Source organism: Myotis daubentonii, chromosome 17 (assembly GCF_963259705.1).
Source record: "Myotis daubentonii chromosome 17, mMyoDau2.1, whole genome shotgun sequence".
NCBI classification, from domain to species: Eukaryota; Metazoa; Chordata; class Mammalia; order Chiroptera; family Vespertilionidae; genus Myotis; species Myotis daubentonii.
The window spans coordinates 46107534-46133601 of record NC_081856.1 but is presented as its reverse complement, the minus strand read 5'-3'; the positions used below and the strand labels follow the sequence as shown (position 1 = coordinate 46133601).

At 35.8% G+C, this 26068-nt stretch overlaps 1 protein-coding gene across 3 annotated transcripts in view; it reads right to left on the bottom strand.

The window, feature by feature from the left end:
• VIRMA (vir like m6A methyltransferase associated) overlaps positions 1-26068 on the bottom strand; it is a 50662-nt gene that overhangs the window by 17115 nt on the left and 7479 nt on the right. For 2 of the 3 annotated variants that reach the window (XM_059672228.1, XM_059672230.1), the window contains exons 3-15: positions 23908-23994; positions 22797-22845; positions 20940-21108; positions 18802-18924; positions 17071-17331; positions 14027-15167; positions 9706-10197; positions 8163-8317; positions 6061-6143; positions 3068-3161; positions 2387-2931; positions 1603-1838; positions 875-1127 (exon numbers count right to left, since the gene is read on the bottom strand). In XM_059672228.1, the coding sequence (XP_059528211.1) occupies positions 875-1127; positions 1603-1838; positions 2387-2931; positions 3068-3161; positions 6061-6143; positions 8163-8317; positions 9706-10197; positions 14027-15167; positions 17071-17331; positions 18802-18924; positions 20940-21108; positions 22797-22845; positions 23908-23994 (3688 nt within the window). The remainder of the gene's footprint in view (positions 1-874; positions 1128-1602; positions 1839-2386; positions 2932-3067; positions 3162-6060; positions 6144-8162; positions 8318-9705; positions 10198-14026; positions 15168-17070; positions 17332-18801; positions 18925-20939; positions 21109-22796; positions 22846-23907; positions 23995-26068) is intronic. The other variant, XM_059672229.1, reaches the window with a different exon arrangement.

The window sequence follows — 26068 nt, the reverse complement described above, 5'->3', positions numbered from 1 at the left end:
AAAAGAATGAAACTTTGATGACATTTGCAACATGGATGGACCTAGAGGGTATAATGCAAAGTGAAATAAGTCAGACAGAGAAAGACAAATACCATATGATTTCACTCATATGTGGAATCAAAACAAAAATAAAGGAATAAACAAACTCACAGATACAGAGAACATTTTATGGTTGCTGGATGAGAGGGGGGCTCTGAGGACAGGTGAAAAAGGAGGGATTAAGATGCACCAATTGCCACCTATAAAAACAGCCAAGGGATATAAAGTACAGTATAAGGGATTATAGCCAATAATATTGTAATGACTATGTATGGAGTCAGATGGGTACTAGGCTTATCAGGGCGATCATAAATTATATAAATGTCTAATCGTTATGTTGTATAGCTGAAACGAATAGAATACTGTATGTTAACTGTGATTGAAAAATTTTTTAATATATTAAAAAAAGTTGCCCTAACAGGAAACCATGGTATTAATTCAACTAATCACAAAGCCATAAAATTTAAGAATGAATTGGTGTTTAATATAATTAAAAAGAAAATAAATATACCAGACAAAACTAACCCCCTCCCAAAATACTGTGGCACATCAGGCAACTATGCAAGGAGGCAATTTCATAAAGAAAAGGAAAAAGCTCTTCAAAGAAACCTATAAAGTACACACCCAAAGGAAGCTCTGAAGCACCAAATCATTTCATTGTTGGTTCCTACTCAAATTCATCTCCCTGAACAGTAGCAGGAGTAATAAAACAGGTGAAATCTCCTTGTTCACAGCTAAGAGTTACATCAACAGCTTTACATCAACAGAGACACACACACACACACACACACACACACACAAACACACACACAATTTATAAAGTAACCATAAATACCTGATCACAGAGAGACTGTAAAATGGATGTGATATATTCAACACACTGTTGGCGAATAACACTGTCTCCAGGAGACCGCACCAAAGTTAACAGATCCTGGAATATCTCTGCATATTTTTCATCACCTTTAATAGTTCCATTAATTAGATGCAAAATAGCTAATTTACAAGCTTTGTGTGAGGCCAGAGCATCAAGAAGAGCAAGCAACCTGGTGGTTTGGCTAGTATACTGTTTTTCTTTGTCTTCTGAAGTGCTGAAATTGAGAATCAATACATTTAATAAACAACGTTCTTAATTTTAAGGTATTATTTAACTAATATTTGTTTTTCAACACATATCAACTTACACCAATCTTGTATTAAAACATTTCAAAATGACAACTTCTCTGGAATTTTACAATTATAAAATTTTGTAAATTTAGGTTTTCAATAATAGATTTTCTTAAATCAGAGTACTTTATGGTTCACCTTTCAAACACCCAAAATCAAGGCCTTCCAAGCAATTTGCACATGAAATAATGAAATAAAAATATTCTAATAAAAAATAATCTAAATATACTCGTATAGATGTGTGTATATGTATATGTGTATTTGTGTATATGTGGTGTACATTTGTGAATCTTATCTGAGCATTCTAAACCCTGGTTTCCAAATTCTAAGTGGAAAAATATGTATCTGTCTGTGTCAAGAATAACTTGAAAAAAAATTTAAATGCAAAATGAAAAATACCTTTGCAAGTCTTCTACAATCAAATCCAACACAGTTCTCATAATCAGAAGTGCAGTTGGTGAGGCAAGGTCACACAATTGAACACAAATACGCCGTAACATATGTTGAATGGGCTGGCAGGTTGTGCCAGAGAAAGAGCGAACTATTTCTTGGAGCAACTTTGCTTGAACATGAAGGTGCATGCTCCACAATTTTCGGGTGTTGAGTGCCACTGATATATCATGTGGCTCAATAACCTGTTAAAAAAGTATAATGTATGTGTTCGTAGATTTTTTAAATATTTATTTATAGTCACAAAAACCTGTTCAGGAAGAACTATTATGAAAAGAACATCTTTACTGCATGCTGAAAACATTTAAGGTGCTTAAAACATCTATTATACAATTAAACATTTGCTTGAATTCAATGCATTTAAAAAAATCTTATTGTTCTCAGGTTAGCAGTCAGTAGAGCAGAGTCCATTGGTGAAGTGACCTAGTAAATGGCAAATTCTAATACATAATAAAGGAGAAAAAAAGATTTAAAAATAACAAAAGTACAAGTATACATAACAGCATAAAAAAATTCACATTAACAAAAATTTATTTTAAATGGCACCCTCATATTCCCTTAATGACCGACTTGCTTCAGTTTTATCTCACCCTCATCCAGTTATTTTATGTCTGTTTTAGGGAAAGGGGATGAAGGTTTTGTTTTTGTTTTTTTGTTTTTTAACAAAATCACTGGCTTTTACAAAAGTGTTACTGCAGTCATTTATAAGATGCATGTTATATGGAAGTGATACCTGAGTTGTTTGCATGGGCAATGGTAGAGGCAGCAGCTCTGAAAGGAGTATGAGTCCAGAAAAAAATCCTTCAGGAACCTTTAAGATTGAAGAAAGAACTTCTTTTAACATTAAAGACCAAGTATTATTGGCCAGAGTCTCTTCTGAGATTGTGAGTTTTTCGTTAACTCCTTGTGTAAAAGTCAGTAAGATATCAATGATATCATTCTGAATTTTCTGTTCATCACTGTCCAAACGACCTGAGAGGGGGATAGAGCACAGGAGCATGTGTAAAGTCACAAGTGCTGAAGGAACACGCATATCCTTAAACTCAAAGGAGCCACCTCTCAGGAGTTCTGTTAACATAGTTTTAAGAAGAGTGAGTGTGCAGCGAGCCATTGAAATAGTAGTAACTCTGTGAAGAGTAGTCCCCATGTTGACATGGAGCCTCCAAGGCTGAGTCAAAATACTGTTCAATTTTTGTAGAACCCGAATAAAGGTGTCCATTCCTTCAGCAGAAAAGAGCTGAATAACAGCAAGATTCCATTTCAGATCTTTCTGTTGACCTTTATATAAGAGAAAAAGAAAACTAATTAATTGCATGTTAATAATCAGTTAAGATTTTTGAATATTTTATTTAATAAATGATACTCATACTAGGCTTAAAAATTAGTAGTTTTAAAAGTATAATAGCCATATTACCTTCAACAGGGGGTGGTGGGCATGCCACATTACAGAGAACACGCAAGGCAGTGGTAAGGCCAACTCCTTCTGGAGTCATCAAGTTATCAATATTCTTTAAAAATAAAAATAAACAAAGTTTAATTTCTTGTTACCTATCAGACCAAGAGAAAATTCCAGAGAAGGCATTAGTTAAAAATATGAGTTTCAAATTTACATAAATTTCTGAAGTTAAATAAATTTCTTATTTAAAACTTAAATTAGGCTGATAAAGTTTATAAAAGTTATCTGAACTTTAGCATATGTTGTACCATATGATATTATGTAAATAAAATAAATAATTGTATAGTACAAGTATGTTAAAAAGTACTAAAACAAAAGTAACATACAGAAATATGTATTAGACTCTCTGTAATAAGAATTTAAAGTAGCTCCTTTTTGTATATTCTTTCTATACATCCTCTCTCCCAAAAATGAACCAATGACTAATTTTACAAAGCACTACAGGTAATAAACCTCTTTCAAAACTGAAGAAGCAGCCTTAGCTGAGTGGCTCGGTTGGTTGAAGTGTCATCCCGTGTACCAAAAGGGCTGTGAATTTGATCCCTGGTTTGGGTATGTATAGGAGGCAACCAACTGATGTTTCTCTCTCACACTTATGTTTCTCTCCTTTCCTCTCTCTGTCAAATCAATAAATATATCCTCTTATGAGGATTAAAAAAAACACAAAGAAAAACTGAAGAAGTAATCAGAAATGTTTAGAACTATATAACATACATTTTTTAAAAGTGCAGATGATACCACAGGAGTCTAGTTATGATGGTGAGTTGGGGCATGGTTAGAAGAAATAAAAATACAGTTGTTATGTCCTTAGCACTGTTTCCTGACAACAGGTAGTTATGATTAAATTTCTTTTCATTTTTACTTTCCACAGGGCGGCATATAGATAGTGTAAAAAAACTTTGAAGAAATAACATTAAAATGTTACTATTTCAATTTTAACTTCAAAAGAAAAACTTAAGTTCTTTTCCCTCATAGTTTTGCACCTTAGAGGATCTTTTCTTCTAATTTCTTCCTGTGACTTATAACAATTCCACAAATTACTATGGCATCAGGGAGCCACACAGTGAGTGAAGTTTCAGTCTTAAATCAATTGTTTTTAGTATATTTTGGAATGAGAGTCGCTTATAATAACCATAATTAATGGGATAAGGATTTACATAAAAATAAAAAAATCTTTTAATTACAGCATGTAATTAATTCAAATTTCTATAACTAAATTTCTTTTTGGTTAAATACTTTTACGTAGGCCATCTGATATTTATTGGCTACTACATATGTTCTCCTGACCATGCACAAGCACCCCAAACACATGACCATCTAAATTTACAGGCATTACCATACTTCTGCTAAATTAAAGACTGAATATAATGAAAAGCCATAGATGGTCACCTGATGCACAGAGAAAGAAACAAAGAAGAATATGATGGTACCATGGGAGGTGAAAGTACTCTCAGAAGAGATGGAGTAAAAAGAAAAGATAAGGGCAGACAAGTCGGTTTAGAAAACTCTAAATCAGATAAACCGAAATGGACATGTTGCTGGGTCAGAATAGCAACAGATTTATGATGTACTGCATATATTTCAACTGTAAGAGCAAGATTATTTATAAACATGCACAAACATACACACATATACACCATACACATAGCTCATCTGTTAAATGAAAGGAGATCACTCAAGGTCCATTCTGCCCCTATAGTGTAAAACTTTTTTATGTATTTATAAGCACTTTTAGGTCTCAATGTGTATTTATACACATTGTGGTAACTAAATTTTAAACATTCAAAACTAACAATGCCAATGATTTTATTAAATTTTTCATTACGAATTACTTGAATTATATAAATTATCAACTGTAATATTATAAATTATACTAGAGGCCTGGTGCCCGACATTCGTGCACTGGGGGGGGGGGGGGTTGTCCCTCAGCTTGGTCTGCACCCTCTCACAGTCCGGGACCCCTCAGGGGACATCCGGCAGTCAGACATGCCCCGAGGGGTCCTTAGCACTGTGCAGAGGCAGGAGAGGCTCCTGCCACTGCCACTGTGCTCACCAGCTGTGAACCGGCTTCTGGCTGAGCAGCACTCCCCCTGTGGGAGCGCACTGACCACCAGGGAGGCAGCTCCTGCGTTGAATGTCTGCCCCTGGTGGTCAGCACGTGTCATAGCGACCAGTCATTCCACTGTTTGGTCGATTTGCATATTAGCCTTTTATTTTATAGTATGATTTTCGCTTTTTATGAATTCTTTCTTTTAAAAAAATGTTTTATTGATTTTCTAGAGAGGAAGGAAGAGGAAAGAGAGATAGAAACATCATTGAGAGAGAATCACAGATTGGCTGCCTACTGCATGCCCCTCACCAGGGATCGAGCCTGCAACCTGGGCATGTGCCTTGACCCAGAATCAAACCAGCAACCTCCTGGTGCACAGGATGACATTCAACCAACTGAGGCACACAGGCTGGGCAGGATGGCTATGAATTATTTCAATTGCAAATCTGACCATCCCAAATTAACAAAAATAAATCTAGCCCCCACTGCAACTGTCTGGAACTGATTCCATCACTTTTCACCTAAAATTTTTATGGAAAATTCTTTTCCACTAAAGCTTAACTAAAATGATTATATGTTATATTCTTGTAGCATTTAACTTTAAAACACTCTAGTAAATGTCATTAAAACAGTAGGCGATATTACTCTGATTTGATTTGAGAGAAAAAAAAATATGACAGAATCTGGTAGTGAAAAGCAGTAGAATGCACAAGGTTGTGTGCATGTATGTTCATGTATATACACACACCCCTACATTCATGTACCAGTCTATAAATAAAAGTCTAGTAAATCAAGTAGTACACTTACCAATTACTACATTATCTACACAAGTGATTTAATGCACCATTACTATATACTACCATACAGTTCATAAAAACAGGCACTTTTTAGTTTTACTTACCTGTTTAACATATTCAATTAGGTTTGGGATGCAGTTAATTTCAAATCTAAGGTTTTTCAGAGGTTCAAGCCATTTGCCGAGTTCTTAAAAACAAAAAGAGTAACTTACAATATAATATTTTAAAATAAGAGCCTTTATAACAAAGGAAATAATGGTACTCTTTTCCGAAGATAAACATTATCAGACCATACTGATTTCAATAATCTAAATTTCATACAGGGATGAACTTATGTCTAATTCCTTAAACTTTAAAATGAAATATAAACACAGTTTTAGTATTTGGTATCTGAAAATGTAAATGTTTATAATTCTTAAATAAGATAATCTAATTAAATTGTTTTTGTAACACTGAAAATTTTTAAATAAAACTGATTGCTTATAAACTAATAACACAGAGTTTATTCATCAATGCGGTCACTGCTCATACACTCTAAAAAAAGCATGCACAAAATCTATTAATTTCTAACAGGATCAAACCCATGGGGGGACATTTACTGAGTGCCTTTTCCCTTAACATGAATTTTTAATTTTGTCATTTTCCTAATTTGCCTTTATAAAAGTACACTATCACCCCAAAATAATAATAGCAAGCTTTGTTTATAAAACAAACGTGAATGAAATATACCATTTACAACTGAACTCAAAACTCTCCTAAAAGGAATGGCCAACACCTATACTCTATCACCGAATGCTTTTCTAAAAGCATTCTAATACAGCCCTAACCAGTTTGGCTCAGTGAATATAGCGTCGGTTTGCACACTGAAGGTCCCAGCTTCGATTCAGTAAAGGGCATATGACTGGGTTGCAGGCGGATCCCCAGTAGAGAACGTGCAGGGAACATCTCTCATCATTGATGTTTCTCTCTCTCTCTCCCTTTCCCTTCCTCTCTGATATCAATACAAATATATTTTTTTAAAAAAGCATTCTAATATAAAAAGTAATATACCAGTTCCAGACACTTTATAGCAATGACTAAAGGAAACTAAATACTGTCATGTCTTCCTTGGTTCTACACTCCTTCATGAGGATTACGACTACATACATGAGTATTATCCTATGCATTTTAAAATTAACTCTTTCATATACACAAACTATATTGCTCAAGTGAAAAATATAAGGAATAATAATAAAACAAATACAAGTGCACCCATTGCCCAGAATAAGTTAGTAAAGCATTAATAATACCTCTGAAGATGCTGTGTGCCCTCCTTTAATAAAGGCATACTTCAGGGGGGAAATCTATTTCCAGTTTGGAAGTTGAGTTTACAACCCAACTTTTACTGGTGGTATCACATATAAAATTTACAGTTAGAAAGAACAAAAGGCTCTAGCTGAGTAGCTCAGTTGGTTAGAGCGTCGTACCAATACACCAAGGTTGCGGGTTTGACCCCCGTCAGGACTCAACCAATAAATGCATAAGTGGAAAAATGTAACCCATCCCCCTCTCTCAAATCAATAAATAAGAAATTTTTTAAAAAGGAAAGAAAAAAAAAGCCACATGCTATTTATAATATTTACTCAATATTATCAAATTTTCTCCTTGGTAAGGTCAGCAAGCCAGGAACCAAAATAAAATAATAAAAACCTGTAATTAGATACCTTAAACTTTTTAAGACTGCCCACAAAAGGCTTGCCATAAACTTCATTCAACATTTTTATATACTTTAGAATATAATAGTCATATTCACTATTCTTCACTTTTAAGGATTACACGTGCTTATCAATCGCAAATGGTTAAGTTGTGGTTAAGTTGTACTTAGAACAGCGTTGTACTTAGAAATACATATATAGAAAATACACATGCAAACTATACACAAAACTGAACTTCTGAGTTTGTTTTTAAACTACTTCTTCCATTTTTATTAGGAACCTCAACTAACCACCAATTTCCATGACACTCCAGAAAAAGGTACTTTCAGCAATTTCCTAAAAATCTTTTTAAGAACACCATATAAAATACTTTCATAAAAGGTACTTTCAAGGAGTTAAAAACAGAGTATTACTAGGTATATTATGAAAATATAATAAAGTATTAATTACAGATATATAAAGGCTTTTTCCTTCACATATCATAAATGCTTAAAATAACTCAAGTACCATACCTTGCAATTTAGCATTATTTTCATCTGCTTTACAAAGCTTCAAGAGAGATACTGCATGATGTTCTAGCATTTGGACATCACTGGAAGACTGAACCACCACCAAAATAAGTATGCATGCATAATTATAAGCTACTGACTTCTTAGACTTGGAATCACTGAAACAAAATAAGATTTTAAAGTTTTGGGTACAAAAACAATTTTTCAGGAATAATTTTAAACATTTTTTTTATAGTTTTAAAGAGACCAAGGAATTTTACAATGAAACCTGAGTAATTTCCTGAAGACAAGAAATCAGATTTTAAATTTCACCTCCAATCCACCTAAAAACACTACTTAAAAAAGTACAGCAGGACCTTGACTTACGAGTTTAATTCGTTCGGAGACCGAGCTCGTTAAGGAGCTTGTTAACTCAAATTACTCTATCAACTCAATGCAAAAAATCAGCGGAGAGACTGCTGGTATCTCAAAAAACTCCTTAGTCGGGACACTCGGAAGTCAAGGCCCCACTGTATATAAACAAAGCATATCACAATGGGAGTGAAATTCTACTAAGAAATAAGATCATAATAATAATGAAATATTAACAAATATACTTCATTAGCAATGAAAGATTAGAAAGTAACACTTTAAAATGTTTGTCCACTCTGGATAAACAGGAACAAGTATGCTGAATCAATCTACTGCCATCATCATTCAGTCTTACACTACAGAACTGATTAAGATACAGCTCCAATAGAAACCACTGCTGCCTGCTTTTCCCTAAAAGACCTGTCACTCAGAGTCATATCAAGACCCAGCTGCGAGGCCAGTTAGCTGGATGCCACTGCTTTGTGTGACACGAGCCAGGAAGAGCATGTTTCTCTGCTCATACGCTAAAACCTTCTGCCCTACTGGACAGGCCTTGAAAATGATCATCATTCTCAATTCCCCACCCAGTCAAAGCACTTCTTAAACCAGAGCACCACGAATAGTTTAGAGGGCAGAAGACAGCAAGATAGTCCTCCCAGCTGAAACCGGTTTGGCTCAGTGGATAGAGCGTTGGCCTGCGGACTGAGGGGTCCCAGGTTCGATTCCGGTCGGGGGCATGTACCTGGGTTGCGGGCACATCCCCAGTGGGAGATGTGCAGGAGGCGGCTGATCGATGTTTCTCTCCCATCGATGTTTCTGACTCTCTATCTCTCTCCCTTCCTCTCTGTAAAAAAAATAATAAAATATATTTTTTTTAAAAAAAAAGATAGTACTCCTTACTCTCAAGGTACATATTCCTGTGCTTGGGATTCCCTCCACCCAAATTAGCAGGAACACTACAGCTGCAATCTTTGTCAGCACCACAGGAAGAAGCTGCTAAAAGATCCACTTCATTGTCACAGCCATTTTTTCTATTTTTTAGGTTACTGTCATTCTAATCCTTAAATTAGTAAGTTATGTGTTATTCAACGCAATAGTTCTAGTTTTTACTTTCCAAGCAACACCTTCTAAACAACCTGCCCATTAATGATGTAGTTTTCCAATATAATAGAAAATTGAATAAGTAGGAAATTACCCTAAGGCTTCTTTGGAATAGTATTCCATTAAAGTGATAAGACTTTGGAGATTTTTCTCAAGACTAAAAACATGGCCAACAGCTGATCTTCCCACAGGATTAAAAGTAATCAAATAAAGGTTGTGAAGGGTTCCCAAGAGATCTGAATGGTCAGTTTCTTCACTGACTGTACAACGCTGAAAATGGTTGAACAGTTCTGTAATACACTGCAATGTTTGTGTTGAGTCCTGTAACCACAAGGCAAATGCATCATCAATAACACCATCAGACTGGAGACCTTCCTCTTCATCTTGATCATAAAGGTGACATAAAGACCGGATCAACAAATTTGTTGCTTCATATTCTGACATAAAAAAAAGAAGACCCTTTTGTGACTGTGCAAGAAACTTTAAGACATCTTTTGTGGCTTGCAGCACACCAGGATGGGCACTTGTTACTGGAATTGACAGAAGCAAGGTAACCAACTCCAAGAAGTGGTGACTGTGAAGATACCTGTAGAAAAATTGATATATATTAAGTCAGTGCGAAACGTTCTTCATTTACTCAGTAGTCATTAGACAGGAGAGGTAAACATTTTAACGGCCATAATCCTTATCCTCAGCAACACAGTATAACTAAAAACATAATGTGAGTAGCAAATTTTCCCTCCACGGGGCCAAAGAAACATGAAAGTTCTGTGAGGCTTTTTCCCTGATAGCATTCAACAGATGTTGAATAAATGTTGACAAGTTTTCTCTTTCCAGGATCAATCCTGACTTTAAATTCTGGTCCTTTTTACCAGGCTATTTATCAAATGCTCCTTTTTCAGCATAGTCCTAATTTACCCATTGCACATCTGAATTAGTGTATCTAAGAAAATATAGAACATATACTATAAAAATTTGGATTTATTATAGGTAATTAGTACCTCTACAGAAAAAATTGTCAAATTATCCATTTTTAGTATTTGACTAGCTAATACCACTATACATAGCACTCTTTTATCAAATCCAAGAATCATTTCTTAGCATACATAGTTGTAGTAGAAAAATTCCAAATTTACTCAGCAGCCCAAAATAGACCCAACTGCTACTGATGCTGAGTATTTTCATTGTCCTAAAAATACTTTATCCTCCACCTACCTATTCATGCCTTCCTCCCCACAACCCTTAGAAATCACTGATCTTTTTTACTGTCTCCAGTTTTGCCTCTCCCAGCATACATATAGTTAGAATCACACATTATAAAATTGTCTCTTCAATAATATTATTGCTTAAATTTAGGCTTCTATTTCATAAAAAACACCCCTAGTAGCATTACATAAAGACAAACAGAATTCTCAAGAAGACAAAACTCCATAATTACTCTGCTTTAAGAACATCGTGAATGACCTTATTCAGAAATCAGTTAACATAACAGGCCTTCGACTGCTTACTCTTAGAAAGGATTGCTTGCAAGATTGGCCTTTGGTTGGCTTCTGGGATTTGAATTTGGGGATGGTTCCCATCGCCCAGCTGTTAGGAATACTCACTGTGCCTAAACTGTTTGTGCAAACAATATGTAATTTGAAGCCTTAGGGTAATTTCCTACTTATTAAATTTTCTATTATATTGGAAAACTACATCATTAATGGGCTAGTTGTTTAGAAGATGCTGCTTGGAACATAAGCTTTCCTTCTGGGAGTCTGGAATTCTGGTTCATGCTGCATACTGGGTGGCTATTACCCAGTAAGCTTGGATGCTGATATTCTAATGAGATTCCTCAGATGGCAACATTTCACACATGTTGTCACAATTTTTTTCTGGGGAATTAATGGGGTCCTGTTTAATTCCACTGGCAGAGGACTCTGGAAGCTTACAACTGGTTCCCCAGGCTTCTCCCTATGTATTTTCTTCCTTTGTTGATTGTGCTTTGTATCTTTTTTCTGTAATAAATCATAGGTGTAAGTACAACACTGAGTCCTGTGAGTCCTAGCAAACTTTGGAGACCACAACACAGGACATTAGAGTACTGCCATCATTTCAAAGGAACACTTCCAAAATGCAATTATTTCTCCTTTCAAAATTCATTCTCCCTCCGATTTACCAGTTTTTGTCAACAAAACTGCCACAGTTCCAATAGTTACCCTAGCTAAAATCATATTTAACTCTTTCTCAGTCTTTTACCTACTTGCCAAGTCAAATAACTGCTCTTTTACAGATTCTCTTGATAGTTGCATAATATTTGTCTTTCCATTCCCTGTAAATGCCATTATTTAGGCCAAGTACTTAACCCAACACCTAGTACCTAGAATCTTCAGACCAGTTTATCTACCCAGTAACTCCAAATTCTTTTCCACTGCAATACATCTTGCAACAAATAATCTTTGAACACAACTTTGATCATATCATATCGATATTCAAGATCTTTCCACATTCTAAAAACAAAATCTGAATTCTTTAATGTAGAATTTCAGACTCTTTATTTCCTAAAGTCTGATACCCAAACATATCTCCTTCAGTTATAGTGCAAAAAACAAGATTTAATAGGTCATTAATTACTAGTTTCTTCTGAGTGACTATGAAAATTTCCTACACTCACTACCCTCAGTCATCTTCAGTGCATGACTTTACCTCCCACTTTACTAAAAATAAAGTGACCAGCGAGAAGTGTCTTGACTCCTTTACTTCTCCATACTATCTACACTAATAAAAGAGAAAAATGGTAATTGGCGTACGAGCTACCCTTTTCATTGGCTAATCAGGGCTATATGCAATTAACTGCCAACTATGATTGGCAGTTAACTGCCAACAAGATGGCGGTTAATTTGCATATGTAGGCACAATGAGGGGAGGCGAAAGGGAAAGCAGGAAGAAGCCCCCTGCCACTGACAGTGATCGGAAACCCAGGGGGGAGCTAAGAGCTGGGGGGCAGGGCAAAGGCGGCCCTTGGGCCGCCTTTGCCCTGCCCCCCAGCCATGATCGGAGAATCAGGCGCCTTTGCCACCCTGGCCAGTGATAGCAGGAAGTAGGGGTGGAGCCAGCGATGGGAGCTGGACACGGTCGAAGCTGGCAGTCCCGGGAGCTAGGGGTCCCTTGCCTGGGCCTAAAGCGGAGCCCACACGATCGCGGGGCCGCTGCAGCTGCGGGTCCCCGCTGCCCGAGCCGGACGCCTCAGCCAGAGGCGTTAGGCCTGGGCAGGGGCAGAGCCTGCAACCGCGGGGAGCTGGGGGTCCCCTGCCCAGGCCTGACACCTCTGCCGGAGGCCTCAGGCCTGGTCAAGGGGCCGATCCGGTGATTGGTGATCGGAGGGTGATGAGGGTCAACTCCTCTGGCCGAGGCATCAGGCCTGGGCAAGGGGCCGATCCTGCGATTGGAGGGTGATGGGGGTCAACGCCTGAGGGCTCCCAGTATGTGAGAGGGGGCAGGCTAGGCTGAGGGACACTCCCCGCCCCCCACACCCAGTGCACAAATTTCGTGCACCGGGCCCCTAGTAAATGTATATTTGGGTATTCATAAGGTTTCTTTTATCTTGTTCTAAGCCAAACTCCTACAATTGTACTCTTGGCCTCATACCAGATAACTGTTCTTGCAAATATTATCTCTTATTCCTCCTTATAAGAACTCAAACTAAGGCAAGATCTGTTTCAGCTAAAAACAAGAATGGACAGGCATAGACTTTAAGAGTGAACGAACACCCTATTTTGTGTTACTGCACTATGCCCCAAATCAAGGCAAATTCAATCAGATAAATCACAGATATAGGAAATAAAATAATAAAAATAGCATTTTTCCATTAGTTATAAAATTATTTACAGCAAAATGCCCCTAAAAAAGTCTCAAAAATTAAAAGGAAATTTAAAAAATCTACCATGGGCAAAACTCTATCAACATATAACAAGAAAGTTAGATGGCAGAAACAAATGCTAATTAAGCCTTAAAGATATGTTTAACCAGGACTTTAAAGTTAAGTTAGTAAAATATAAATTTAACTTACAATATATTAGAGGAATAAAAGTAAAAAGAGGTTCATACAGAAAAGGTCTCCTTCCTATGTCACCCATCCTCTTATACCACCTTTCTAAAAGCAACTCAGCAGTTTCTCATTTATTCTTGTTCACAGATGTGCTTATATAAGCATTGTTATTGATAATTCTATATTTAACTTAAGTTGCTATTACTACTTTAAATGCTAACAAAATACAGTTCACCCACTGTAACATACTTCTCCGTCTCACAGCTATTTTGAAATATCAAGTATCCTTACACAGATATGCATTACATAGACATTTTTTTTAAAAAATCAACATTTAATTGCCTCTAATCATCTGTGAAATAATTTCCCCAAACCAAAGCGGCCTTACCTAAAGAGAACAGGATATGGATCATCCCTCTCTGGAGGGCCAGTAATACGCGCCATCGTTGGGAAAGACTTAACAGGAGGTTGGACCATTGTATGAGGTGCAGTTTCCATTAAATGGAAAACTTCTTCCAGGAGATTAATAAGCTTTTCTATTTCCCCTTCACTTATATTTGAGGATTCCAAAAGATCCATATCCATTGAAGCCTCTACCTCATTTTCATATTCTGGGTTTGTTCTTTCAAGTCCAGTATCTGTGTCATGATCAGGTTCACTGTGGTTATGAACAGATGAAGTCTTCTCTGCTAAATGGTCACCAAGTCTTTTAATCTCTGACAAGATTTCATAGAAATGGCACTTCTGAAGGATAGCTGAACCAGCAGTGACAACCCTCACAGTCTGATCCAAAAGTATGAGCTCCAGAAGTTTTTGATAGCCACTTTTTTCACTCTGTCTACCTCTTAAAAAAGCTTCCATTCCTTCTGTCATACTAATGACACTGTCCAAAGCTTTAAAAGCATTTAACTTAAGGGAAGACGAGACATGATCAGCAAACAGGAGCTCAAATAATCCATTGATCACTCCTGCTTGGAGCAGGGCCATGACTCCTTGAGCTCCACATTCTGCTAGTGAGGACACTAATTTGGTCCCAGCTTTGAGCTGTCGGACATTTAAGGCAATGGGTTGGCGAAGGGCTACTTGTAAATTTAAAGCTTGCATGGTCCAGTCTACCAACTGGTCAAAGGAGTCTTGTTTCGTGTTTTTCAATTGCAAATAACTTAATCCTTTTATTATTAAACTTGGAATTTCTTCTAAAGCCGTTACCCATTTTGCACCTCTGTCTTCCCGATATAAATCTAACAGTTCAGTTAACTTCACTGAGGCTTCTATTGCCCCTGAGTTTTCTTTTTCTGGACCTTGATCCTTCATTCTACTGATTTCAATTTCGAAAGTCGTCTTGTATGGACAGCTGAAGTATAAAAGTGGCACAAGTTCCCTATCATATGGATCATATGTCATAGGAGGAACCGAAGCTAAGTCTTCTGCAGTGTATTCAACATCAAAGTTTGGATACTTAAATGTTTCACGTTCCAAGTCAGCAATTCCATCTTCATCACTGGAAATTTGTTCATAACCATCATCCCCTGAAAATCAGTTTGGATAATATTTAAATATTACATCATTGTTGTTTCATGGAAAAAATCTAATTAATCAAAAACAGTTTATTTAATAGCATGGCAAAAAGAATGATTTCCTCAACAAAATTAACTTCTGCCCCAACATCTTAACAATTACCAACATTTATAATAATTACGAAGAAACTTCATAAGCAAAGTCTTCTATTATCTCTGCTCAGCTTTACAACTAAATATGCTACAGGTATCTTTTCCTCACCAAAAAAAAAATTAGAAATTAACTAGCCTTATTCTCTCACCTTCTCTACTAAAATGTCCTCTGATAAAGAAAATAGCCTATCTGAAATCTAACTACTATTTGCCAGTCAAATTACAATACATCTAAAAAAGGATTACTTGATGTTCTGGGAATGGGAAAAGTTAAAAAAGTATCACTTGCCCTGGCAGGTATGGTTCAGTTGGTTGGATACCATCCCATGTACCAAGAGGTTGTCAGTTCGATTCCTGATCAGGGGACATGCCCAGGTTGCAGATTCAAATCCTGGTAGGGGGTGTATAGGAGGCAGCCATTTGATGTTGACTCTCACACTGATGTTTCTCTTTCCCTCTCTTTTCCTCTTTCTCTAAAAACCAATAAACTATTTTTTTAAAAAAAGGCTCTTCTTTAAAAAGAAAGTATCACTCAACCTAATTATTTATACCTTGTAAAAGGGCCTCTGTGATGCTGAAATGAGCCTCACTCTGATGCAGAATAACTCCAATCTTCATTATTTTAGGAAAAAACAGGGCAGATTATCTGTCATTTTGCATAAATGCTTTAACATTATATGCCATTTCTTGGACAAATGAGGAGTCCAACAGCTTGAGTATCTTTCTGTTTTTGCTTCTAAAAAAAGCAAAGCCTAAAGTAGTCTTTAGCATCATGCCATCACATATTTCTGTACTGAGAGTCTTTTCTCCCTGAATTTCTAAAACTAATGTAACTTTTTGCTGAAATACCTAGGTGGCAGACATCTTTAGGAACTCCACTCATCTTACAACAACATTCCTTACTCTTAGTCACTATGTATTTGCTGCATGACCCTGCTTCCCTGATCAAAGCTGATGGTATCAAAGCGCAACTTATAGCGGAGCAAGCCAAACAAAATCTCTCTCCCAGGAAACTGGAAATGGAACCGAGATACAGCCAGGTAAACTGGTTGAATAAAAAGAGGAGATTAAAGCTGTGGGGTGAATAGAAAAACTAGTTGACAGAATATAAAATAACAATATAAAGCAAAGACAAGACGGAAATCCAACCTCTAGTCAAGTCTGGAAGCCCAGTTATGTTCCAACCCTTGGGTTTCTTAAATGCCTATCTATAATAATAAAAGCATAATATGCAAATCAACCAAAGAGCCAAACAGCAGAAGGACAGTCCAGACGCTATGGCTATGACACGCACTGGCAACAGACCAGCCAAGGCGGGTGGGATGTGATTGCTGGGGGGGCGAAGGGGGGCTGCAATTGCCCCACAATCGCCCCGCAGAGGGAGGCTCAGGCCACCGGCCAGCGGGGTGATCAATCCGGGGGCTCCATGATCGCCCCAAAGAGGGAAGCCCAGGCCACCCTCTGTGGAGCAATCGATTAGGGGGCTCTGCAGAACCAGGGGACCAGAGGTGTGCGGTGGCAGACGCAGGCAGCACCAGACCAAGGCAGTTGTGGGCAGGAGGCGGGGCCATGAGACAGCAGGAGCTGTGAGGGCCCTGGCAGCTGGGGCCGGGAGGCAGCCAGGGCTGCAAAGGCCTACCCTTGCACAAATTTAGTGCATCGGGCCTATAGTGTTTATTATAAATTCTTTTGCATAGCTCAAAGGTACATCAAATTAGCTTCTAGCACGTAAAACCAAAAAGTCCTAGCTGATATAACTCACCTTCTTCATCATCTTCGCCTTCTTCCTCTTCATCTTCCTCTTCAGGAATACTGTCTACTGTTTGGCGATCATCCTCATCCTCATCCTCTTCTTCCTCTCCATCCACATCATCCTCATCATCATCTCCTTCTTCTTGCTGTTCCTCTTCTACTTCTCCTTCATCAGAATATTGACCTTCTTGGGGAACAGAATTCCGGTCAGGAGAAATGGGCTCAAAGTAATCTTCTCTATGTGGAGCATCCTCTTCCTTGTCACCAGACACTGAAAAATTGATTTCAGGCACAGATTATTTTTTAAAATTTACTTTTCATTTACAACATACATTATTATTGTATGCGTCTCAGGTGTACAGCAGAGTAATTAGACGTTTATATACTTTAAAAAGTTACCACACTGATAAGTCTAGTAACTGTCTGATACCATACACAGTTATTCCAACAATACTCACTGTATTCCCAATGCTCTACTTTATATCCCCATGACCAATTTATAACTGGCAATCTGTACTTCTTAACCCCTTTCACCTTCACCCATTCTCCTAACCCCTTCCATCTGGTGACTATCAATTTGTTCTCTATAAGTTTGTTTCTTCATTTACTTCTTTTTAGATTCCACATATAAGTGAAATCATATGGTTTTGTTTTTTTCTCTGTCTGACTTAGCACAATACCCTTTACGTCCATCCATGTTGTTGCAAGTAGTAAGATTTCATTCTTTTTTTATGACTAATATTCCATTGTATATATTTATCATCTCTTCTTTATCCATTTGTCTAACAATGGTCACCTAGATTGCTTCCATATCTTGGCTACTGTAAATAATGCTGCAATAAACATGTGAGTGCATATATCTTTTCAAATTAGTGTTTTGGATTTTTTAGGATAAATACCCAGAAGTGGAATTATTGACTCAGATAGTTCTATTTTTAATTTCTGAGGAACCTCCATACTGTTTTGCATAGTGGCTGCACTAATTTATCTTCCCATCAACTACGCATGAGAGTTCTCTTTTCTCCACATCCTCACCAACACTTGTTGTTTGTTGATTTACTGATGATAGCTACTCTGGCAGGTGTGAGGTGATAGCTAATTGTGGTTTTAATTTGCATTTCCCTGGTGATTAATGTTGAGCATCTTTTCATATGTCTATTGGACATCTGGATGTCCTTTATACAAAAACATCTATTCAGATCCTCAAGGCACAGATTATTTTAATAGTTTAAATAACATGAGGCAGCAGGATTGGAAACTGCAGTTACTTAGTGACATTTTGAATGATTTAGCTTATACTTTTTATAAAAAGCTTGTTTTTAAAAAATATTAAGAGTATATGCTATACAACTTTATATAGACAAAGTTAATCAAGTATAATATTTTATGTTCTAACACCATAAACTATTTCTTTTCCTCTTATCTATTAAATATGAAGACTTTCATTTCTTCTACTATATAGTCCTTATTTTTACTGGTACTCTTCTGTGCATACCACTATAACACATTAACACTTTATTTTCAAAGCAATGTTGTGACAGCTTTAAATGAATTAACTGATTTTTTTTTTAAAAGTTCATATGCCAACAAAAAAATATAAAGAATTATACACAATAAGAAAGGGGGAGGACCATTCATCAAGATTTTATTACTAGCATCTAATTTCTTTTCTTTAATCAAAAAGCACTATTAACATTAATCAAGAGGGTTAAAAAAAAACTAGCACTGATTTTATTTGTACCTGGCAAAGGCATAGGATCATCTTCATCATCATCGGGTGGAGGGGGTCCTGGTGGAGTTCTTGGTCCCCTTGGCTGTGGTCTTGGAGGGCTTCCATTAAACTGATCTTCTTTCTCCCCATCAGCTAGAGTTTTATTAGAGACAGAAAAAGAACTTTCAAGTGATTGAAGTATAGAGAAATGAATGCATGACAAAAATACTACTCATGATTTGAGTTTTTCATCTTCAGGATTTATTGATCAACTTTTCTGTCCTGATGTCAAATAGAAATTTTGCTAATTTATATTAATGAAAGTTAGAGTTTCTGACTTTCCACATACCAAAATATAATGTGTATACTCTTGGACATTATCCCAGAGAAATTAACTTATTTTTCTGCAGGAAGGTGTACATGAATGTTCACACCAGCTTTATGTGCAACAATCAAAAACTGGAAACTGCCTAAATATCCTTCAATAACTGACTGGTTAACTAGACTATAATACATTCATACAGCCCTAACCGGTTTGGCTCAGTGGATAGAGCGTCAGCCTGTGGACTGAAGGGTCCCGGGTTCGATTCTGGTCAAGGGCATGTACCTTGGTTGCTGGGACATACCCAGTAGGGAGTGTGCAGAAGGCAGCTGATCGATGCTTCTCTCTCATCGATGTTTCTAACTCTCTATCCCTCTCCCTTCCTCTCTGTAAAAAAATTAATAAAACATATATAAAAAAAAGAATGATCTATTAATACATTCAACAAAGAGGATGAAGGGTACATATAATGGAATATGACTCAGCCACAAGAAACAATAAAATCTTGCTATCTGCAACAAAACAGATGCACCTGCGTACTGTGCTGAGTGAAATAAGTCCGACAGAGAAAGACAAATGCCATTTGGTTTCAGTTATATGTGGAATCTAAAAAATAAAACAAACAAGTAGACTCAGATACAGAGAACATTTTTACTTTTGCCAGATGGGAGGAGAACTGCAGAGATGGGTGAAAAAGGTGAAGGGATTAAGAAGTACAATCTGGCCCTAGTCAGTTTGGCTCAATGGATAGAGAGTCGGCCTGCGGACTGAAGGGTCCCGGGTTCGATTCGGCCAAGGGCACATGCCTGGGTTGCAGGCTCAATCCCCCCCAGTAGGGGGCATGCAGGAGGCAGCCAATCAGTGATTCTCTCTCATCATTGATGTTTCTCTTTCTCTCTCTCTCTCTCTCTCCTCCCCTCCCTCGCTCCTTCCCTCCCTCCCTCTCTGAAATAAAAAAAAAAAAAAAAGGGTCAGGGATGATTGTTCTATGTTTCCAAAAACTTAAAAGACAACCAAATGCTTGATTGGATTCTGGTTCTGGAAAAATAAGCAGCTTAAAAAAAAAAGAAGCACAAACTGGCAGTTGCAGAATAATCATGGGGATATATATAAAGTACAACATAGAGAATATGGTCAATAGTATTGAATTAACTATGTATAGTGTCAGATGGGTACAAGATTAATTAGGGTGATCACTTTGTGGGTTATATAAATAAATCACTGGCTTATACACCTGAAACTAATAATATTACATGACAACTGTAATTGAAAAATAAAAAATTATTTTTTAAAATGAATATCCCAAAAATATATACCAAATTTATTGCCTATTGTTCAATTCTTTTTTTTTTTAATGTTTTTATTGATTTTAGAGCAAGGAAGGGAGAGGGATAGAAAGGCAGAAACATCAATGAGAGAGAAACATCATTGATCAGCTGCCTCCTGCACACCATCTACTGGGGATCAAGCCTGGAACCCAGGCATGTGCCCTGACCAGGAATCGAATCATGACCTTCTGGCTCAACCACTGAGCAACACCGGCCAGGCTTCTTCAATTCTTTTAGAGATAATTTTTACAGTAAACTATGAATAACCACTTGATTATATTATCATTTACATATTTACATTTTAAAAAATAATTTTTAGAAGCATTGTAGGAAAGGAGAGGAAGAAAATAAAATGTAACCAATATAAAAAGAAACTCTTATAGGAAAGAATGGGAAACTGATAAATACCTTGTCAAGTCCCAAGCAACGTTCAAAAGATAGAAGAGCTCTTTGTATTACCTTTTTCCTGCTATAATCAACATAAATGTCACTGACAAAAGCAAGTTTAAAGTTCTCACCATGTTTTGGATTCTTTTTCAAACTTGGTTGTGGTTGAGGAGGTGGTGGAGGTGGAGGTGGTGGTGGTGGAGAGTCTCTGTCATGACTTATCACTCTATCCACTGATCCATATATTGCCAGTGTCAGACAATTATACCAGCCTCTTAGCACCAAACCATCAGTATTCACCTGATTTGTTAGGGGAAAATATCTTTCAAATTAATGTTTTAATATGCTAGAAGTAAACTGATATCAAATTACTTTGTGGTTCAACTAAAGTCCTTAAAAGTATGCTGAAAATGCGAAGGTCAATATTGGTGAAAATTCATCCAGAGGCACAGCTTTTATATGGTCCTCTAGAGTTACCATCTCTAACCCTGTCTCAAGGACATCACCAGTCCCACACCATATGTGAATCCTGTTCAAAAAGCGTAACAGATTCCTAACTAAGGGATTAGAAATGAGAGTGAAATTAAGTGGGAGTTACTGCCAATTAATTAATTAAATTCCAATAGTTACAGGGGTCATGGAGGTGCACAAAAGTATAAATTGTGCTCAGCCTCAACATTTATAAAGTCCATAATATTGTATAGCATTCTTTTTACATGCCCAACTCAAACATGCAGGTAATATTTTATGTAGCCATGTTGTACTTACAAAGCATTAAACGAATTGTTTTTGCTCTGTGGGTGGATGGGATTATTCGTTAGACAACAAAGTCCTACAGCGTGACACATGACATGACACCAAGGTGTATGTGTCACTAATCTGCTCACAAATGTCAAATGGGGTGAATGATTACCAAAGATTTGAAGACTATAAATTGAGGGAGGACATATATTTATATATGTTACATCTTTTATTTAAAATACATTAATATGCAAAACTTTCTCCTAAAATGATCAAAGACTTTATCAATGACATTAATCTTCAATACTCTTATAAAATAAAAATGACAATTTTTTCCAGAACTTATCTACATTAATTCCTCTATATTCACAATAACTATGAGAGGTAGTCAGAGCAAATATTATCAACAAATAAGAAAATCAGAGTGTTAGTAGAAAAACCTGGACTAGCCCATGACTTCTGAGTTCCCGTTACACTCTACCATGTTAGGTAAAGATGAAGTAATAAGTGATAATATAACCCCTTCTAGAGGTACAATAAGGAACAAATTATTATTCTCCTGGCTAACTCTAGCAAACTCCAGTAAAGGGAAACTGAGAACAAGAAAAAAGGCTTAAAGACTATGCCCACGGATTAACAGACTCTAAACAGAAATCCAATTAGAAGGAAGATAAAGAAATAAGGAAGGAAATTTTTAGTCCAAACAGGGCTCAGAGGATTAAACACCCATACCCCACCAAAAACAGTGTGCTGAGTAATTTCAAACTAGAGCACAATTATTGTTGCATTTAAGATCTTCCATGATTCGGATCTAGATGCTTCTAGAATGGCATTTGGTATATCAAGAAAAAAGGCATACTTTTGATATGAAAGGAAGAAATATGAAATATGTATTTTTTAGGAAACCTTAACTAAGGCACAATAGTGTTTAATATTTTTATTCTGCAAATAAGATGACCTATTTATCATCTTCTGAACTTGCCCACCTAAATATAAGAAGGAAAGCACAGACACTGACCTCTTCCTGACTCAAATATAAAATTAGGAGAAAAAAGAGCTTTATAGGTCAAGAATGACATTACAATGTCTTTGTTCCATTTTAAAATAGTTTCTGGATACAAGAGGAAAGTAATGATGATATCCCGCAAATAAGCTGACAATCTGCATCACTGGTTTACTTGGACCAAAAACTCTGAATGGAGGTGAAAACAAACAGTAACAAATTGAAAAATTATTTCCACAATTACCTTTGAGTTGGGTCTAAAGATGATAGACGTATTCTCATCATATTCCAGGCTGCCAAAAGAGTAGGAATAAATATATAGGCTCGAATACTGAACGTTACAGTTCATGAAGAAGTCTTCCTAGTTTCATATATATTTTAATAAAACCATGCTAAATTTTAATTTAATAAACTACAAAGTTTGGGTTTTATTTACTCCCCCCAAAGAGTTTTGTGTGTGTGTGTTTAAGTATAAATCGAACCCTGTAGAGATTTCTAATATAATTGATTTGGGGTGAGTATAGGTATCAGTATTTTTTAAAAATCCCCCAAGCAATTCTAATGTACAGCCAGAGTAAAGAACCATAGCATTATAGTCTTCAAAAAATTTACTATACTGGGACCAAAATTTAAAAAGGCACCTATTTTTATCAAATAGATACTGACATAAGAAAAACATTCTACAATATTAAAAATTAGCTGCTTCAGATTATCTAGCTTCTCATCATTAAAAGGTTAAATTACCAATATAATTTAATAATCAATGAAAGACTAAGTCTAAAAAAACTGTTAATTCCTGATAAACATAGAAATGTTTCCTTTTTTCCTGCCTTTTAAATTTTTTATTTTATAAATGAATTCTAAGTAAACCCATTTAATGGTCAATTATTTTCAGAAATCAAAGCAACTAGTTTTAATAATACCTACATGTATTAAATAATCCAAAAAGGAATTACCTATTAACAAAATTCTCATTGGAATTTTAAATTATGCAGTAGTGTGATATAAAAAACAGACAAAACATTAGCTTTCAATATACTTACATAGTTTAATAAGAATCAAAAGGCAATCTTTTCCAAATTAGGTTATTATCAAATCATGATATGTATAAGAAATGAATACACCCATAAAAAGCAAACAAAAGATGGCTAATGTTTCATACAGTTAAAATTTTATTTTGTAAATAAACTCAACATCTTTTTAGGAGCATGTCACTTCTTTAATATTGCCAACTGATAAAATTAAACCCTGGGGTCTGGAGTTACCACCAAATATATCCTTCGTCTATCTAAAAAACGAAGAAGCTTGCTTACTAATTCATGAGTTTCTGGTGAAATAACCCAGTAGGTACATACCTTCCCAATCTATCGAAAACAGGGGCGCTGGGTTTGCTTACGTTGTTAAAGAATAAGTCTAACTGAAACGTGTGCGGAGATGTCTCCCTGTGAATAAAACAAAGTTGAAAATGTCAGCCTTTGCAATAAACAGTTCAAATTATAACCAAAAAAAAGTAATTACAAATTTAAGATCAATTCTAGAATTAAGATATAATATTCCTAAGATTTAAATAACTCTTGAGGACTCCATCTTTGACATGAGCACCTCAAAGAGACGATCTCCTGGCCAGGAACTGAAATCTCCTGCCAACAGGAGAGTTCAAAACAAATTCTCCAGCCCTCGTCAAATCTCTGGACTCTGCAGCCAGGCCCATAGCTTAACCATAACCTCAAGAGGAAACTGGAGCCAACTATGCTACTTCCAGATTCCTGACCCTCAGAAATAGTGAGATAATAAATGTTTTACTGTTTTAGGCTGCTAAACTCATTTAATTTGTTATGCAGCAATAGATAACTAATAGACCGTTCTTAACCAAAAGCAATACAATTAGACTGCAGGATACACTATCATTACTCCTTTCCCTTCTACAAATTCTCCCTTTATAGGAAAAGTAGGAAGAAAAGAAATTATAAAAAACATTAATTTTTATTTCCTTAAACATGGAAAAAAAGAGTCAATCATAATGATTTCTCAGCTTAAACAGTAAACATTCTTGCTTTGTTTTGCATTTGTTTTACTTTTGAAAGACCTGAAAATATGTGAAGATTTTATATCACAATTATGAAAAAATGAGTCCTTAACTTTGAATCTGTACCATAACACTTACCACTAAGTAGCTGATTTAATTCCACATAAGAGAAAATGAGCTATCACAGCATGCACATAATGAAATGTGGTATTGATATATAAGTTTAATATGTAGGCTATATGCTAAAAATCCACACAGTTATATTTATTATATATATATCATGCTTCCACAACCAAAATTTAGTTTAGATCTCCATGTAATTAAAATCAAAAGATGAATATTCATATTACAAAGATCAAATTCCTGTTTTATATCGGTTGTTATAAAATTATCAGCAACTCCATGTTAGTGACCATGTGTTGGATTTTATTTCCAACAGAGCCTAAAAAAAGAGAAGCTTCAAATAACAACTTGCTAAGTACAACTAATGGCTAATGTGAAGCTACATATTTTTAAAAAGACATATGTACCAGGCTAAGAAGATTGTCAATAAGTCAGGAAAACTGATTATTATTAAAATAGTATTAAAAAGTGTAATTACATAATAAAAATATATTTCTAAATATTCAGACTAATTCTTATTTATTTTCAAGGAAAAAGATTAAAAATACTTCATCTACTACATTATGCCACCCTAGAATATTTTGGGAAATTACTATAAACCTATTTCCGCTAATTTAAAGGAAAATGAATGAAGAAGAAAAATTTTAAACTAATACTTAGGCCAAGTAATTACTCTTTTTAAGTTTATAATGATATATGAATTACACAGAAAACCTAGAGTCAATTTACAATGCAACATAAAGATTTAGGATTTATTTTATTGATATTTTTACTTATAAAATATTATCTTAAAATTTTGCATTTAAAAATATGCTTCCTTGTGCTCGCTTCGGCGGCACATATACTAAAAATATGCTTCCTTTGATATAGGACCAAGACCTTTGCTTTTAACTATGACAAGGAATACAAAGATCTTATAGTAAAATTTATTATTGACTTGTCTTTAACAAGTGTTTCTAAAACGTTAAATTGAACTTTCAGAGCAACAGTTCTTCTTCACAATTAAAATGCTTTTGTTTATATAACATTTAACTAAATTACATAATTCAAATAGCAAAGACAATTGGTATGAAGAGCTTTGGGAACAAACACAACTGAGGCTTCGGAAGCATATAACTCTACTGGCAGAAGCTGAGCATGCAGAAGTTTTATAATCATTAATAAATGTTGAAATTTATCAAAAGCTTTTGCTGCATTTATTAAGATCACTATTAAAGAGTTCTATTTAGTCAATACAGTGAGTTACATTGACAGAATCCCTGAAGCTAAATAAATCATCCTTACTTGATCCAATATTTGTAGCATACTGATGGATTTAGCTATGTATACTAGAGGCCCAGTGCACGAAATTTGTGCACTGGGGGAAG